Source organism: Parasteatoda tepidariorum, chromosome X2, assembly GCF_043381705.1.
Source record: "Parasteatoda tepidariorum isolate YZ-2023 chromosome X2, CAS_Ptep_4.0, whole genome shotgun sequence".
NCBI classification, from domain to species: domain Eukaryota; kingdom Metazoa; phylum Arthropoda; class Arachnida; order Araneae; family Theridiidae; genus Parasteatoda; species Parasteatoda tepidariorum.
Genome location: NC_092215.1, coordinates 4226675 through 4246345, shown reverse-complemented (window position 1 = coordinate 4246345; position 19671 = coordinate 4226675). Strand labels below are relative to the sequence as shown.

Here is a 19671-nt window from a genome sequence, read left to right as displayed (position 1 = left end):
GGGGGAAATGGATAAAATTTTTTTTAAAAAATCAGGAAAATAAAAGATATAATCTTTTCATCAGCCCACACTATTATATCCGCAAAAAAAAGTGCTTTCTGAAATTGTATCAATATAGCCAAAACAAAATATATTAATACAATAGTGCGAGGAGTACTCAAAAATGTTTTACAAAAATTACAACAAATAAAATAGAACACAATAAGTAAAAATAACACGTAAAAGCAAAATATAAAATAAATAAAAAGAAAAAACAGAATAAAACAAAAACTATAAAGCGAGTAGTGAATTCAAATTTACTTACATGAACGGGAAATTTTTCAAGAATGATTTAAAAAATATTTTCGTAACAAGATTGCCAGATTGCATAATATGAAAACAAAAGCGCAAATTGAGCGTAACTAGAGGAGGTTTGTTTTAAATATTATATATATATATATATATATAGTTTGTAAAGAGAAAAATTTCTATGGAAGTTCGATTCACTCAGATGAAAAGATTTAGGTTTCATATTGCTCAAAAATTATTTGAAAATAGGTTTAAAAAAAAACTCACAATTTCGTAACTATTGACCATATTTAGTTTCTTCCATGTTTTACAATATTTTGAAAGAAATAACAGGAATCTTCCATTTAAAATACCAACCTTGGTTCTTGGTTCTGAAAATAAGGGCATTGGATCAGGTTGGGTGAAGTGTGTATAAAATTAAGCATTTTTTTTTTTAAAGAAGGCTAATTAAGGGATTAAATTTATTTTAACGAAAATTTTGGATGCATTGGATTCATATAGATTAAATATGAAGCATAACTTATCTATTTTGTTTGATTGTTTGCTTACAGTAATGAATTTAAAAGAACATGTTTTGATGTAGGGATAGATCTAAAATTAGTGTTTATTTCATTAAAAAAACAAATGTAAATATCGTTTTGAAATAAAAATGCTATTAAATAAATGTATTTGATTATATTTAAAAAAAAAGTGAATGCTTAAAAATATATATTTTTTTATTATTGTTAAATTAAAAAGTTAATATTCATGGCTATCAAAATTATGTTTAACTTAGGATGCTATATATTTTGCTAAACATTTAACATTAATTGAAACATTAAATAATGCATTTAATCACAAAGTAAGAAAGTGCACTTAGCTAAGCGTAACCATATATCCACTTTACCCCACCTCAGAAACCAATTCATACCAAATAGAATTTGAAATTTTTAATGCATCTTTGTTCTTTAGATGTCCCTTTATCAGTTTGAACTAAAAGTAATTCTTTTTGCAATAATGTTATGTGTATTTCTCGTCAAACTTTTCAATTTAAAATAACTAAATTCAAGTTACTTTGAGGGGTTCCACCAAAAAAGCTTAGCCAAAAGCTGGTGTAAAGTGTCATATTTGTCTAGAACTAGATTCAATTATGTGTTCAAAAATGCATACTTATAGTTTTAAGTTACTTTTGTGTACATAATTCTTACATGTAAAAATAATGCGTAACTCTTTACTAATAGGTCGACATTCTTTTAAAAGACGATAGCATTTTGTTTATGTCATCTGTAGAGGATAAAAGCATTCAATATAATGCTCTTCAGTGTCTTTTTGCTCTTCTTAAGTAAGTCTTATTCCTAGAATTATCAAACTTTATTTTGTAACTAATTATTCATGGCAGCATTTTGTTGCTAATTTTTTAAAAGTCTAAAAATAAAAGAATAATAGGGTTGGAGTGATGATTAAAATGGCAATTTACATGACTTGATTTTTTTTTATTTTTAAAATATTGATTTAAATTTTTTAAAATAAATTATTTAATTGAAAATATTTTTATACAATATTTCATAAATATATTTATAAATAAAATTATAAATATGAATTACTTATAAATAGAGCCCGGATTTTGATGACCTAAAAAATCTCAATTAATGCCCCTAAAATGTGCAAAAAATGCCCTTAAAAGTGCAAAAAATGCCCTTAAAAGTGCAAAAAATGCCCTTAAAATGCGAAAATTGCGCTAAAAATGCCTTATGACATGATTTAAATAGAAGTAAAAATATTGAACTAAAACAATGTTTTACTCTTTAAAATTATCATGAGTCGTTTTAAAAAATGTAAAGCAATGCAATACTTGTTCTACATTCATTAAAGTTTGAAAAATATGTTTTATATCCTAAAATAACAACAACAAAAAAAAAGAAAAATATATTGTCTCCTAAAAATATAACAACTTCCATCTCATAATATTACTAAATATCAGAATTACAGTGGATTAGTAATTTTTTTTAAAATATTTTGAAATGTAAACGAGCGTTTCTTGTCTGAAAGTAAATTTTTATACCNAAAAAATATAACAACTTCCATCTCATAATATTACTAAATATCAGAATTACAGTGGATTAGTAATTTTTTTTTAAATATTTTGAAATGTAAGCGAGCGTTTCTTGTCTGAAAGCAAATTTTTATACCAGGAGAAGCTTCTTTCAACGTCTACTGATGTTATTGGTGCGTACTTGAAAAGGACGGTCACACTTACTGACGATTCTTCTTCAATTTGAAAAGATGTTGCTTCACCTTTTAATATCCTAGAGATTTTCTTCATTGTTTAGAAACCAGTGTAATAATAAAAAATAATAAAAATTAACAAAAAATTTAAAAAATGCTTTAAAATGCAAAATACGCCACAAAATTTAAAGAAAATGCCCTATAAATCTCAAAAAATGCTCTAAAGCAGTGGTGCGCAAACTAGGGGTCGCGACCCCTGTGGGGGCCGCCAAATTTTTATGAAATGCATTATCCCTGCATGCTGCATACTATACAATGTACATATAAAGAGTGAAGCGCCGCCACTAACTGTTTAATTGCAATTTCATGCTGTCCACTCTTTCTTTGACAGTAATGCGTAATGTATTCTCTATCTGGCTATCCGTGGAAAAACAATATCCCGTTTTATGCAAGAATGCCATCAGAGTGTTAATACAATTTGCATCAACGTATTTATGTGAAACTGGATTTAGCAAACTAGTTTCAATAAAAACTAAATACCGCTCGCGTTTAAACCCTGAAGATGATATGCGAATTGCAATTAGCAACATACATCCAAACATCGATGAGATAATTAGAAACTTGCAGCCACATACATCTCATTAAAGGGCAATTTACTGATTTTTGTGTTATACAAAAAGTATTTTCTTAAAATTATAAATAAAATTAATATGAGTCAAATATGATGATGTTTTTATTCGATGAAACGAAAGAAATGCTCGAAATATACATCGTATTTGTGAACATTTATCTCTAGGGGTCGCCAAAAATTTTCTCTCTACAAAAGGGGTCGCAGTCGAAAAAAGTTTGCGCACCACTGCTGTAAAGGACAAAAAATGTCCAAAAATGCAAAAAAATGCAAATGTCATCAAAATCCGGGCCTTACTTATAAACATATGATTTTTTTTCCAAAGACTTATTTCATTCATAAGGAATGTTTTATCCAACGAAGTAATGAAAGGGAGAAGTATGTAAATTATTATCTTTTAAAATAGTTTAAGTAAAAAAAATGTCTAAAAGTGGATAATAGTGTCATGAAAGCTTAAAATTATAAATTTCCATTTACTATATATAGAATAATTTACTGGCAATAAACATATTTCAGTTATACCCATTTAGTTTCATATTTATTTGGATACAAATGCTTTTAAAACTTATTAAATATGTAGTTAGTGAGCATCAATAATGAAGAAAGACTTGTTGTGACAGAGTAACATTGAATAATTTATTTTCATTAATGTTTTCTGATCTAAACTGATTTACTCTTCATTGGATATCTAATTGACAGTATTTCTTTCAAATTTTAGGATCATTTTAACAACTATGATTTAATTTATTCAATGATTAGTTTGTCATAATTTTAAATATTTAAATGAATTATTTTAGCTGTATTATAGTTTTTAAATAATAGTTTATATTATGAACTTGGTTTGTATTATGAACATGTCGAATGATTTGGCTGATAATTGTTAAAAAAAATTTAGAAAATTTTATTCAAATAAAAAACATTCATTTTTTTTAAACCATAGCTTTTGCCAACAAATTTCTATGTTTGCTATCTATTCTAAGCCTTTTTCTGTTTATATTCTTTGAAATAAACTTTATCATTGTAGAAATCACAGTGAAACTGTCCACTTGTCTAAGAAGATGAATGTTTGTTTTCAAAAATGTCTATCACTTCTTAAAGAGTCAGTTAGTGAAAATAGTAAAATAAATGCAAAGGTAATATATTTTCTTTGTTCTATAGCCTTAAAAATATCTGTGTTCATTACTTCAAAGATCTATGATAAGCCAAAATTAGTATGTCGCAGTAAATTATCAGGTTTCTGAACTATGTATGGTGTTTTCAATATAAATGTTAACAACAACAATCTCGAATTCTTGACTTACTGTACTTCTGGTTAGATAGTATACAGCTGCTAACTACAGCTTATTCTACAAGGTAAAATTTTCAAACTGATAATTTTGTATTTAATAAAAGAAATAAATTAAATAATTTCTTAACTCAAATATGCTGTATTTCATAAAATATTAAGCAATTCTAGCGAATTTGAAGTGCTCATTTGTTTCAGATCATTTGATCATTTATAAGTGTATTGTTAAAAAAAAGTGGCATGGTTGCTGAAAAGAACTCGCTTTTTTGGCGGTCCCAATTTGGCCTCTGTTTACTATTACTGTGTATTCTTGTTGAAAGCCATGCACCATCATGCATTAGAGTTAACAGCAGCAAGATTAGGTTCATTATACAAATTGTCAGTGATGTTAGTATATTGTTGATAAGGTAAAAAGTGTTTTATAATGGTTCTTTTTTTTCAAATGACAATTCTTGCTTCTTGTTATGACAGGTCTTAAAAACAAATAATAAATCAAGTGACAAATATGCAAAATACTACTCAAGTCACAATGATATCTCATTATGAGCCAAATGGCCTCAAAATATACCGGAAACTGTAATGCGGAAGTATGTTAGGTAAAGAGCTTCAGTGTCGACAACACCATCCATACCTATGACTTTTCATAATTTCTTTTCTGCTGAGATTAATTTTAACTCAGGCATCTAAGGAACTGTGCTATTTGGTATTTTATATTTATATTCATATAAAAATGCGAGTTTCAAAAACTAATTTCTTTTTGATAAGTTACATTTATTTTTAAAATTTGGGAATTGTTAAATAGTTTGTCAAACATCTTATTGACTTCATTTGTATATATAATTTATGCTCAAGGGTTAGCTATCATTTTGTTTTCAAGATTTGAGTTTTTAATAACTATTTTTTTCTTCTATCACTTCTTATCTAATAAAACTAAATCATGTCTTTACATTTACGAACGAAATCTATTAACTTATCTTGGATTTGTATGCACCTTAGAATGACTTAGTAGTGTTTCTTCCCATCTGTATGAAGTGCTTAAAAATGTATTATTTTTTTTCCAAAACATTTGAGCTACTTTTTTTTCTCGGGAAAGTTTCATCTATTAACAATCTATGGATAAATGGCTTGCAGTCACAGAACTGTATCAAATATAGGGGGGCTTCTTTTCCACCTGTGGAACAGATTTCTAAGTTAAATAATAAATTTTTCAATGATTTTTTTTTTCAGTTTTGTGCAGTTGTAGTTTAAAATAAAACACATTAAGAGGGAAGTTTATATTTCAGAAGTAAATTCAACATTTAGAACTCTGGGACTTATTAGATGCAAGTTTTTCAAAGATTTGATCTTTCAAAAAGTTAATCTACCCTTTTTTTTTTCTTTTTTAAAATTATAATGATAGAACTTAATTTCTCTACAGTCACAAAAATTGAACACATGACCTTTTTTGAATAAGTTTGTTCAAAATCTTTGAATTTATATTATTCTAATACATTTTGCTGATATATTTTTTTCTTTCTAAAGCTAGATGGGTTGCTAACAATCACTGGTGTCAGAACCATAGGGGTGCAGACCCCCCCCCCAATAATTGGGAAGCCAGGGTCCATTATTTTGAGAAAATATTTATGTTTTATTTCCATAACTTTTACTCTCTTTTTCTCTCACTCTCTTCACATAGTGCAACTTAATATATTATACAATTTAAAGATATATATATTTAATATTTAGTATATATATATTTAAAATTTAGTAAAAATAAAATGCACTGTATAGAAGAAGTAAAACAGGTGTTTAGAGAACAACAAGAATTGTCACTGTCACCCTTTCCTTCAATGAGCAATAAAACACTTTTTACACTGTTAACAGATAAAGATTGATTCTAAAGTATCCAGTCATTTGATACCTCAAAAATAGCCCCCTTAGTTTTTGCTATGGGAAAATGGCATTTGCATTTTGAAATTGTCTTTATCTTATTTATGACCCTGGATTGTTTTGTCCCCTTTTTTAAAATGTCAGATATCAACAGACCCATCACTTTGTTGACTATCTATTCACATATTGTCTCAAATAGACAATTATCTAGAATTTCTTGGAAAACAGATGTATAAAAGCTTACTTTTAGATATTCAAGTAGGGGAAGACTCTAGTTGACACTTTCTATTTTTTTTTTTATTTATTATGTTTTTTTGGTGATTTTCTCAAGAGATTTCTCTGATATATAATCATTCTAAGTCTTCTCATAAGTACAAAGCGCAGACAGTTCTATTGCTCCATTATTTAAATTAGCCATTTCCAGTTCAAAATTAAGATAAATGTAAATATTTGTTTACTTCTATATTTTGTTTCATTAATTGTTTTAACTTAAATTATTAGTTTCTTTTTAATAAAGTTTATATAAAGTTTTTGTGATGAAGTTTATCATTGGATAATAAGAAATTATTAATCAAATCCATTTTTAGGGAGGTAAGCAAATGTTTGTATTAAATCAATTAATACATTTATAATTGTATGTTTATGTACTGTAAGAATTCTTTTATGTTTTGTAGTTAGTATATTATATTAGTATTTAGTTTGTATATCATTTATAGGATTACATTAGTTCTTGATTTTACTGTTCATTTTTTGTGCATGAATTTATTTTTAATGCATGGAGTTTGTTTTTATTTCATATTTATGAAATCAATGTAACTTTTAAATTTTTAAAATTATAAATCAAAACTTAGAGTTTTTATGACCTTTCAATAACTTTGTTTTCATTCAGAAATTTAATGTCACGTTTATTATTATAAATAAATTTACATGTAATTTAAAAATTTATATAATTATTGATAATTTATGTTCTTAAATACAAAAAATTAACATCAACTTACATTTTAATTAATTAAAAGAATGAAGAAATATTTTAAATGCAAAAAATTCATATGATTTTATTACAGTCAGTAATAAAAACTAATAATTTTTTTTTCTCTTTTAAGAATGGGATAATTTGTTAAACTTAATTTATTGTATAAGTGTTTTAAGGGTACTTTATGTAATTTTACTTATTTTGTTTTTATCAAAATAATATGAGAATCGTAAAGTAATTAGTTTGTGCTAAACAACATTTTCATAATTTGGCATTTTTAACAAATCTTTTCTTCTGAATTAAAAGTATAAATTTTAAAAAAAATTTAATTCTGAAATTATAAATACTGCCGATAAAGGAAGAAAATGAGAGTTCTATGTGTTGTCTTTATTTCTTTGTGTAAATTTATATAAAGTTTTTGTGGTTACCAAAATGAAGCATGTGATCCAAGAAAACCAAAATATCTCATCTTGTCTGTTTCTTTTCTTGTAAATAATAAAAAGGTAAATATATTACATAAAATATGCATAAAAATTATTTTGACCACAATTATTTTAATTTATCATTTCTTTAAAATATGAATACTAATTCTGTCAATCAACTGAATAATTTTATTTTCCTTTTTTAAAACCATAAAAATTAAACCAGAACAAGATGAGAAAAACGCTAGTCTTAAAATTGCTTTAATAATCTTGAATTTTCCACCTTTTTTTTTGCAATTTAGAGTTTTATAAATATATTTATTTTAATCATTATAATCTCTACTGTAACAAATGTTTAAGATAGTTTTTCTAGTATTATTTTTTATGTATCTTTCATCTCAGAAATCCAGATCAAGTCAAATTCATAGTAAGGAAAAGTGTTTTTTTTGTTTGCTTTTTTTTGTTTTTGTTTAGCAAAACGTTTTATGGCTTTTTCTGATATTTATTTAAAAGTTTGACTTCAATTTAAAATGTTAAAATCTGTCCCAAAAAATTCATCTCATTCATGATTCTGTTATCACATAGGATTACATGACATAATATTTGCTTTTATAAATTCCATGTCATTCTCCTCAAAAATTTTAACAGACAAAATGTTCCTTTCGAAATAAAACAATATTTTTAAGACACTGTACCCATTGGATTTAAGTAACTTTACTTTTACTTCAACGTATTTAAAAAAATAAATTCTTTTTATTTTTCAATTGAGACTTTTGAAAAGGAGGACATGCGTATACATTAAAATGAAATGTGATACATGACACTTCATATATTTTTAGTACTTTATATGTTTTAATTTTTAATTTTTTTTAATTATTTAATATAAAGCATTGTATAAATAATGTATGAATCAACAGGGGCTAAATCTTTTAATAAGTTAAAAATGTCAACAAAATTTAAAGTATTTTAATTTAACAGAATATTTAAAACAATACCTAGTCGAAAAAACATTGCTTGTATACATCGTCATACAATTAGTGCGTTTTATAGAACTTAAGAACAATTTTAAAACTACTTAATCCTTTACTACACATTATATATATATCTTTATAATATATAAAAAAACACATATAAAAAATATATATGTATCAAAAAACACATTGTCAGGTTTGTGTAAATCTATTGAAGTTATGATTGGTGGATTGTCAGATCTGCGAACTGAAGATAACTTTTCAAAATTTTTTGAAGAATGTCCTGCAGCAATTTAACAAAACAAAGGCAAAAAAAACCACCTAAGAGATACAGTGGACTTGCTCCTTTGTGTGAAACTAATTATATTTCGTGTGAAGAATATTATCACCAACAATTTTATTAGATGTTAGATACAGCAATAAGTGGGTTAAAAAAATCGAATTTTAGATCAGCCAGGTGGTAAAAAGCAAATTTTGTTGGAAAATTTTCTGCTTAAGTTCGAAAAATCGGAAAGCTTAATTTGTTATCCAGAAATTGACATAGATGCCATCAAAATCGAGCTGGTGCAAAGGAGGCTGGCCGAAAGAGGCTTCAGTACTTTAAGAAAATTAAAAATGTATTTAAGATCAGCAGTGACCCAAAAGAGATTAAATCATGTAGCAATGTGTTACGTCCTTAAAAACATTTTAGACGTTATTGACAATAAGAAAGTTGCACAAATTTTTATTTCTCAAGTGCAATCTAGGAAAAATGTCTTAGGCGTAATTTAAATAAATTTTTCTTAATGTGCTAACCTAATGTTTGAATAAATTTCAATTTTTGTATAATTTTAATAAAAACTTAAAGGTCAGTGAAAAAAAATTCGAAAAATAAAAAGGATTTAAATATTATTGTACAATTAATTTTAAAATTGTTAAGAAGTAACACAAAAAACTGAAAATTATATACAGTGGAACCCCGATTTTACGGTGTCCGCTTCGTACGTTATCCCGCTTCTTACGTCATTTCCTGCTGATCCGTGAAAATTGCCTATACCCCGATAATGTTAAAAAATCCCGGATTTCGCGTTACCCCTTTTATGAAAATCCCGCTTGATGCGTTTTTCTACAAACAGATCAAAAAAAAGTTTTTTATTCTATTCGAAATGGTTTTAGTCATTTTTCCGTACTAGCATACCAAATGAGATTTTCAGTCGGTTTTGTTTGAGTTTGAAAGCTATAGCATTTTTTCTTATTTTCAAAACCTCAGTCATCGTGTTCTTTTCTCGAAAGAAGATGTCGAAACGAAAATGCCTTTCTCTGGCTGAAATCATCGAAAAAGCTAAAGAATTTCATGGCACTAAAGTTGATCTTGCTAAATCTTTAGGTATTGCTTATTCAACTTTGCAAATGATTTTAAAGCAAGAAGCTTCAGTAGAACTAAACGCTAAAAAACTCGGAAAATATGCCAAGAAGAGAAAAACCCTTAAAACATCTCCGTATGATGAGTTAGAAAACATTTTAAAGAACTGGTTCAAGGAAGCCAGAGCAGCAAAGATTCCTATACATGGATCCATCCTGAGAGAGGAGGTGCTTGAAATTGCTGAAAGGCTTAAACTCCAAGGCTTCAGTGCATCAAATGGCTGGATCGATCGATTAAAAAAAAAGGAACAATTTATGCTTCAAATCTATCTGTTGCGAATCCAATAGTGTGGATATGACAATTGTGTAACAGTGGAAATAAGAAACTCTGCCAAATTTATTAAAGGGCTATAATCCAACTGACATATTTAATTCGGATGAAACGGGATTGATTTTCAACCTATTGCCAAACGAGACATTGACAATTAAAGGTGAAAATTGCCATGGAGGAAAGCTTTCAAAAATGTTGTTTTGCTCAGTGCAAATGCCGATGGTAGCCAAAAGTTAACGCCTCTTGTGATCGGTAGAGCAGAGAAACCACGGTGTTTCAAAAATATCAAAAGTTTTCCTACCAATTACACTTCAAACGAAAAAGCATGGGTGACGCAAGCATTACTTAAAAATTTTCTTCGAAAACTGGATATTAAATCGAACATCATTTTATTCCTAGACCAATGCACTGCTCATTTAAACCTTAAATTGAAAAACGTGCGAATAGAGTTTTTTCCAGCTAACTGTACGAGCAAACTTCAACCACTGGATTTAGAAATTATACGATCATTTAAAAAGAGTTGCCGGAAGCAACTCAACTAGTTAGAAAATCTCTAATGTTTCTTGATTCTGGTTACTTTCAGGATGCTTCTAAGGCAAAAATTAATGTTCTTGAGGCTCTTAATTTGATATCTTCAGCTTGGGACAGTGTCGACCGAAAGTGCATTATCAATGGATTCAATAAAGCAGGATTTTCAATATCGGAGGAGGAGAGCGCTGTTGTTTTGGAAGAAGAAGAAGGTAGCGTGTCTGAAGTTGAGGACCTTCTGGAAGTCTATGATGCATAACATCGACTGTGACACAGATATCATTACTTCAGAAATCCCTTTCATAAGTGATTTAATGCCTGATTCCGACGATAGTGCTGATGACGATGAAATAACAGAAGACGTGCCAACAGCTGATCAAGCGATACAAAGCATAAAAACTCTAAAACAATTTTTACTTGCAAATGTAAATCAAGTAGAAAATTTGCAAAAAAATTTTAGTATTGAACGAGCTGTATACGAAATTGTAGCTAGAAACGAAAAGCAAGTAAAGATTACTCATTTTTTCCATTAATTTAACTGGTAGGTGTCAATTTTAAAAAATATGCATGGATTTTTCTTAACCCCGATTTTACGTTATTCAATTCGAGCGTTTTTTATCGCTAGTCTGACAGAAAACGTAAAATCGGGCTTTCACTGTAATTACAAATCTTGTTTGTCGAGTTATTTTGTAATAATATATTTTAAAAATTAAATAAAGGAGATTTAAATTGATTTTTTTGATTTTTCTTAAACGTTTTTACTAGTCTGAAAGTTTTTACTCAGTCGGTACTTTATATTGTATTTTATTGGAGATACTACAGTTGATTTGTACTTCTCTGTGCACTTAATAGTACTTTTTAATAGAACTGAGTGTTAAGTGTTCGTGATGTATCGATCTATTAATCAGAGGACTCGAACACACATAATAATTTATTTTCAAAATTAATGATATAAAAATTGACAAGATCATTGTAAAGTGACAGGGAGATGTGCCCTGCTCCAGAGTTGAATGGCAACTGAATTCTGACAATTGAATTCTGAATAGCAACTGATATTGACTTGAGCTCCGCCTTATGGCTTAATTGGACAATTCTTAACACTGAGTACAAGATGTTCCATAAAGATTACTCCTTCGATACATTTCTAGAGTTCTTGTCACAAATGAAGTGAAAAAAAGGATCACAAATTAACACAGTAGAGAATCATTTATCCGGTATTGAGATAACCGGGAAACCAGAAAAACGGGGGAAATTTTGCTCTATTTTCCCATCATTTTAAACTGGAACGATTATGAAAAAAAGCAGAAATTGGACTCATCCTTGAAGTAGAGTAGAGGAAAATGTGAGGAAGGGGGGAATTCCCCCCTCCCGTTTACCCGGAGAAACGTCATTTCTTCTGTGACCTTGAAAATCTTTAGATCGAGAGAGGCAGAGAAGGGACGAATGTTTTATTTTCTCCTTTAGGCTGTCAATCAAACTCAAAGGAGTGGCATGCTGATTTCGTTTTCTGTTTGATTTACGAGGGGGTGGGGGGAAAATGCATTGCACATGCATATCAGTGAACAGAAGACGAAATAAAAAATATATTTATCTATTTGACATTGATTAATAAAAATAAAATCTTTTCCTTCTGAATAAATTCTGATTCTTTGAAAGCGAGGTATCATTTTGAAAGTTTTTCTTGATGTGGAATCACACCTGCTTTAATTAAAAATCGTGTTTTTATAAAAATTATGAAAGGAGAATTGTCTATTAATTTAAACATACGATTATTTTATGAAGCAGATTGCATTTTTGTTTTCCTGATTCCACAATGTTTGATATTTTTTCTTTTCACGATAAATTTCGCACTCAATAAATTAGTTCTTTTTATTCATAAGTTTTATCATTAGGCTTTTTTTTTAAAATTCCGTTGATCTTATTGATCTTACCTTGTTCCGAGTGCCTTTTTTAACTATCGTTTTGGTTCGATAATTTCCAAGTGTTGTTTTTATTTAGATTAATAAGTTTTCCTTTTATTTTATCATCCCCCCGTATAATTAGGTATAAAATATATTGCGTTATTTAATCATTGGTTTTGTTTATATTATTTAATTTAGGAATTGTAATTATTTTTAAAAAATAAATATGAGAATTTTGTATTTTTTAAACTTGTTTCTCTTGTCTAAACTTACAAATTTTTGTTATTCATTTGAATGTTATTTTCCTACCATTTTTTTTTCTTTTTAAATTTAGGAGTGCTTTTCTTTTTTTTCCTATTTTAAAATGTGTTACACTTTTTCCTTGTAATTCGGGTGCAATAAAACATCAATTAACGACATTTTTTGGTCGATCCAGAAAACCTGGAAATTCAGACATCCGGGATAGCGATGGTCCCGAGCATCCCGGATAATTGATTCTCTACAGTACTTTAGTTGAGAAAAGGAAAATCAAAATATGGCTAATCATCAATTGAGAAGGTGAGATTAGAAATGTATGTACAGTTGTTGAAAAAACATAGAAGAATTGAAAGACACTTATTTCAGACACTCTAAACTTAATTCAGCAATCAAACTGGTTTTAAAACTTTAATTCTGTTTGTCTTAATAGTGATTCTTTAGATTTTCATATTGTTTTTTCCCACTCTTAAATGGTAATTTGCGATCCCTAATTTGTATATTTTTTTTAAAACTCGATTCTTAAAGATGATTCTAAAATTATATATGAGGATGTGGCGTAACTACCACTACAAATATTAAATACCAAATCAATAGTATATAAGACATGTTAACTTGAATCCATCACGAGGTACCTTTTGATAGATGAAGGTTGACATAGTCTAAGATTAATCCCCCCACAAGGACGTAGATTGAGGAACACTCTTCATCATAGAATCAAGATGTTTCAGTTTTCATAATAATGCATTGAATTTTAGTAAAATATATTAATTTGATTGTAAAATATAATTTTTTTCTGTTTGATGTCATGTTTTTGTCATACATTAAATAAAAGTTACTTAAAATCAATCTATGGGTGTGCGTATTTCCTATATGTATATAATAAGGGCAAGGGAAATATTTTTCTCTCTTTTTCAAGGAACTTGAAAATAAGTCTAAGTATGCCCCCCCCCCAATAAATATTATCTGACGACGCCATTGCCAACAATTCATATAAATTGATTCAACTTTGTTATTAGATTTTGTCTATAGTTTTTGAAGGAGCCTCTTATGATAAAGAGTATTGGGCAATGTATCGTGATATAGGGACTGTTAGACATAGCGATTTAACATATGTTCTAAAGTAGGAATTAAATAGTTCTAAGTATAAATTATTTAAATGCAAAATACCCCTATTAAATTTTATCACTTAAAGTGAAAAACAATCATTAAAAAAATCAATGAATAATCTTTTTTTTAAAATTCATGTTTTATTTTCATTTATGGATTGAGCTCAGAACAAAAATTTGACAACAGCAACTGCATAGCGGTCACAAAGTAATAGTAAGTCTACTAAAAATAATTGACGAGAATTGCTAAATCCCGAGAGACAAAAATGGCGCATAGAGAAACCATGTATTATGTTTATATTTTAACGCTGATCCTCGTGCAAAACCAGGAGTTAAGATTCAATTCTTTTTTGTCATCCAACATCACAAAATGGACATCTTCTTCATAGCTGGACGTAATAAACATCTTCGCAGCTAGACTGAATTGAAATCGTCTTCACCAGGGCTGTGACAGTATTAGCGTAGGCAAATCCTCACATGTTATATCATTAAACCGCGAGTGTCGCTGTATACCGACAGCTTAAATTAGATTTCTGATGCATCGCCTTAAATCGAAAGTCATTATCAACCTGCCGATATATGCATTATATCGATATTTCGCGATACATCATTTATCGCTTAGTCCTAATGATAAATAAGGTGCCTATATCAGAAGAATTAGGCACTATCTTCCTAATTCTAAGTAAAACATGCCCCGTTTTCTGTTTATTGCATAATTTGACCCCGAGTTTTCATCACATTATATAAGTCAAAAAAGTATTCATTGAATTAAATTAAGTTTTTTTTTCTTTTAAATTTAGATTCTGATTTGTTCTCTTAAATGCTTGCAGTTAATATTTTCATATGAAATTGAAAAACAATCAATCATCATTTATCGCTTAGTCCTAATGATAAATAAGGTGCCTATATCAGAAGAATTAGGCACTATCTTCCTAATTCTAATTAAAGCATGCCCCGTTTTCTGTTTATTGCATAATTTGACCCCAAGTTTTCATCACATTATATAAGTCAAAAAAGTATTCATTGAATTAAATAAAGTTTTTTTTTCTTTTAAATTTAGATTCTGATTTGCTCTCTTAAATGCTTGCAGTTAATATTTTCATATGAAATTGCTGTTATAAAAAAAATTGGAGAAATACTTGGAATACTGAAAGTATGTAATTTTTTTAAAATTTATATATTTCTAATGTAATGATATACTTTTGACATAATTAATGACATGATATATCACGATGTTGTTGTCATAGGCCATTATGGCAAGGGGTGTGATTGTTCTTGTTTTCCAGTGATGGCAACTATGTCCTAGAATTAGACTTCTGCCACACCCATGTGCCACATCGGTTTATAGGACACACCCATCCAATTATCCACAGATCGTAGTTTTGACCTGAACCAGAGAATGATCACTCTCCAATTCAGTACCCCCAGAGGTATAATTTGTTATGGAACATGGAGGACTTTGTGCACCAACAGTTTTGACGTGCACCAGCCACCATTTACTGCGCAGGGAGTCTTCTGCTGGCTGGATTCGAACTCTCGTGTTGACATACGCGAGTCTAAATAACAGACAAATTAATTTCTTGGATTAAACCCTTTCTAAAAAAAAGCTTTTGACAAGCATCTTCAAATTTAGTTACTGCACGACAGTCAAGAGAGTTTTGGAAAAATTAAAGTGCAGCACCAGATAAATAAATATAAAGCTGCTAACTCATTAAATTGATTTAGTTTTGCGAGCTTTTTGATTTGCTCAACGTACCAGTCTACATTTTGATAATTACCCCGTAGAATTCCGGGATATTGAAATTATATTTACTTAAAATATTTAGTGCACTTATATTATCAGGCATATTGGATAAATATTAATTATTTAAGAAAAGAATTTAAAAATCTAAAAGCAATTAAAAATAATAATACTTCCAATGGAAAAATGCGCTAGGCAGCAGTGAATCCAAAAAGAATTGAAACAAAAGAGAATGAACATTTGAAAAAAATGGATAAGTATGACAACCAAAGCTGACATCTTCAGGGGGTACCAGCTCCGGAAGTCATAAAAGCAAAACCTTTTCTATCGAGAGAGCAAGACAAAATACTAAAATTGCTCTCTTTGTACCCCAAAAGTTTTGCCAAAGTCCAGGAAAAGAATATGATACATAATATACAATATAAAATGCAAAAAGCAAATAAAGAAGAATAAAAACAACACAAATACATACGAATAGTAAGAGCGAATGCTTACTTGAAATAAAAATCCAATAACTAGATAACACAACTGACTGCAAGGCACAACTAAAATAAACATAAAAACAACACCCCTATCCTGCACAGTATAAAGAAAAAAAAGACAGAAGTTAAGAAAGTAGTGACATCATTAATAGAAAAACTTGATCAAGACTTGAATTTTGCTTAATTAAATGAAAAACTAATAATTCTCAATCATTTTCTTAATTTTAAAATGAATATTACAAAAATTAAATAGGAAAACCATTACTTTCTAAATTTTTTAAAAAAATACTAGTTGCTTTTCGAAAACTTAAAACATTATTACAGATTTTATTTTTTTGAAAATTTTGCTGCACAAATTAGTATCAAAATTATAGAAAAAAATAACTTTGAAATTAAAATTTTTAATTTTATCTGAAACCCCAATTTTAATTTGTTTATCAACAATATCAATTTTAAAATCTAAATATTCAACATTTAAGCAATTTTCATTAGTTTTCTTCAAAACCAATTCTTTAGGATAAATATTAGAAATAAAATCATAATTATCACAATTAAATAAAATTAAATCATCAATATATCTAAAAGTTTTAAAATCACTAAACTTGCTAAATTTAGCTTCAAAAAAATTTAAAAAATATTAGCGAAAACACCAGAAAAAGAATTACCTTGCAGTATCCCTATATTTTGTTTATAAAAATTAAGGCCATTAAACAGTACATTTTCAAAAAGATTAAACCTACAAATATCCATCCAATAAGATTTATGGACTTTTTTTTTTCGTTAAATAAATATTTATCAAAAATGCCACTACGAAAATCAATTATCTGTGCATGTGGTATACTAGTGTACAAGTTTTCAAAGTCAAAAGTATTAATATTAGAAACTATGTTATTATTAATAAAATTCAAAACGTCAATGTTACTATCAATAACAATATTTTCTCTTTTTTAATCTTAAGTAAAATAATTTCAAGAGAATTAAAAAACTTTTTACTAATACTAGAATTATAACAATTTGTATCACAGACTATAAATCTAAATTTTACTGGATTTTTATGAAATTTCACTGTAGGAAATAAATATGGAAAAGTAATTCTATTCAATTTAAGCTTTAATTTTTTACTAAAAACAATAATCCTTTTTTCAATAACTTTTTGTTTATCTTCCTTTAATTTTAAATAAGTTTTATTAGCATTATATTCTCCAATAATTAATTTTTTTAAAAGTATTTACACATAATACAAAAATTATTAGATGCTTTATCAACAACAGTAATGATAAAACTTATTTTTAAGAATTTTAATATTTTCAAACAATTCATGATCAATAATGGTACCCTTAGGATAAGTATAAAACCTGGAATTAAATAAATTTTATTTAACTTTTTCCACTATTTTTGTTTTCCGTTCTGTAAAACCTTCAAGGGGCCAATGACATTTCCTAAAAATTTTAGCTATAAAAAAATAAAATCTCTTTTAACCTATAAAATAAAATCATCATTTTTCATTTTGCACCTAGTTCTGAATTTTGACCCCTTATTCCTGAATTTTGAACCTTTACTCATAAAACTAATTAATTCTTGATCTCCAACGATTTCTAAATTTCCTGTAATAACATGACCATATTCTTTATCAATATATTGAAGAAATTCTTCATCATTACAATGACAATCAGACAATGAAATATAATTTAAATTCCGACTTAAAAAAGTATAAACCTTTTTTCTTAAAGTAGAGGAATACTTATAGGCAGCTGAAACTTTAAGTTGTTTCAAAGGAAGAATATCAGAAAAACAATGAATAACTTGTGAAATCCTAGCAATTTCAAATTTTTTATCATTAAAATTAATGGTATAAAAAACCTCCTGAACATTAGAAACCTTTTTGAAAAGCAAATCAATTTTATCAACCCCAAGCTTTGATTTAACCAAATCCAGAACAATACATTTGATAAGCTCAGAATCAAATTTAATTTTATTCCTAAATTTAAAAAAGAAATTTTTAAAAACTTTATTTTTAAAGCCAAAAATATATTTCCTAATAATAAAAATATTATTAAAGTTAACATAATAGTTACAAATTTTCAAAAATTCATCAAATTCAATAATTTTTAAAGCCCCTTTACCTCTACCTCTTTTATATCTAGACATTGAACTAAAAGCTCTAGGAAAATTAAAAACTTTCAATTTATCATAAACACAATAGTTATTAATATCAATAGTACTTTAAACCATCGAATTTACTATTTAAACCATAAGGAATTTAAGACTGCTAATGTAAATATTTTCTAAATCAAGCCTTTTTTCTAAATTATCCATAAAATCCAAAATCAAAAGAGTAACATTATTAAAATCGTGAAATTGAAAAAGTAAAATTTCATAATTCATGGAACCATTTTTATTATTATTATGACTATTAAAATTTTTTATAGCAGTGAGAATTAATTCTTTTATGAAATTCTAAACTATCTGACCAATATAACATAAATTACAACAACTACATGGATTGAATAAATTATATTAAAACATTTACAAAATAATACATTGGAATGGCAGTAAATTTGTGAATTATCAGCTAAAGGACAAGTTTTGCAATTTTTATTTTTACATTTTTTAAACTTTAAAATTTTTTTTATAATTATTTAACAAATTTGTTTTACTTCGTGTGATAATCACACCTGAATTATTCATTTAATAATAACAAATCTTAAGTAAAACATGATGTGGCCATTATAAAAAGCTGAGAATTAATTAAACTTTGAAATTTCTATAAACATATCATCAAGAACTGTATTGATTTTTCAATATATATACACTTTAAAAAAATGCAAATATTAAAATATCACACTTTTATTTTGACATGCAATATATATCTATACAATTAAATAATTACTAGAATAATCATTTTGAATATGAAAAACACTTGTTGAATAGCATCCCAATAATCCCACTATTAATTGTAATACTAAAATAAAAATTAAATGGAAAATCCAGTATATTATTAAATAATCACATAAAAAATTTAAGTAAATAACCCCCAAAACACTTACTATTAAATAATCAAAAATAAGGAAAATACTATTGAACAATTACATTTTTGAAGAAAACAATTATTGATTATAAATGTAAATATGAACTTATTGTAGTTATAGAACAAAAAATATGCTAGCAACAAAAAATATACCAACAAATATACTAGAAATTCCTGATCAACCGTTAAATACACCAGCAGCACCAGAAATATTAACTGCCCCAAAAAGTGTCGCATACTGCTAGGTGATGAAAAAAAATTTAAAGATAAACTTAGGCAATAAATGTGCTTGTGGAGTATAATGGTTGTTCCAC

At 27.4% G+C, this 19671-nt stretch overlaps 1 protein-coding gene across 4 annotated transcripts in view; it reads left to right on the top strand.

Annotated features, from left to right (window-relative positions):
• The window catches only part of LOC107449378 (HEAT repeat-containing protein 6), a 139123-nt gene that overhangs the window by 33834 nt on the left and 85618 nt on the right, over positions 1-19671 (top strand). For all 4 annotated transcript variants that reach the window (XM_016064885.3, XM_016064886.3, XM_016064884.3 and 1 more), the window contains 3 exons: positions 1509-1609; positions 4146-4254; positions 15167-15259. In XM_016064885.3, coding sequence (XP_015920371.1) covers positions 1509-1609; positions 4146-4254; positions 15167-15259 — 303 coding nt within the window. The remainder of the gene's footprint in view (positions 1-1508; positions 1610-4145; positions 4255-15166; positions 15260-19671) is intronic.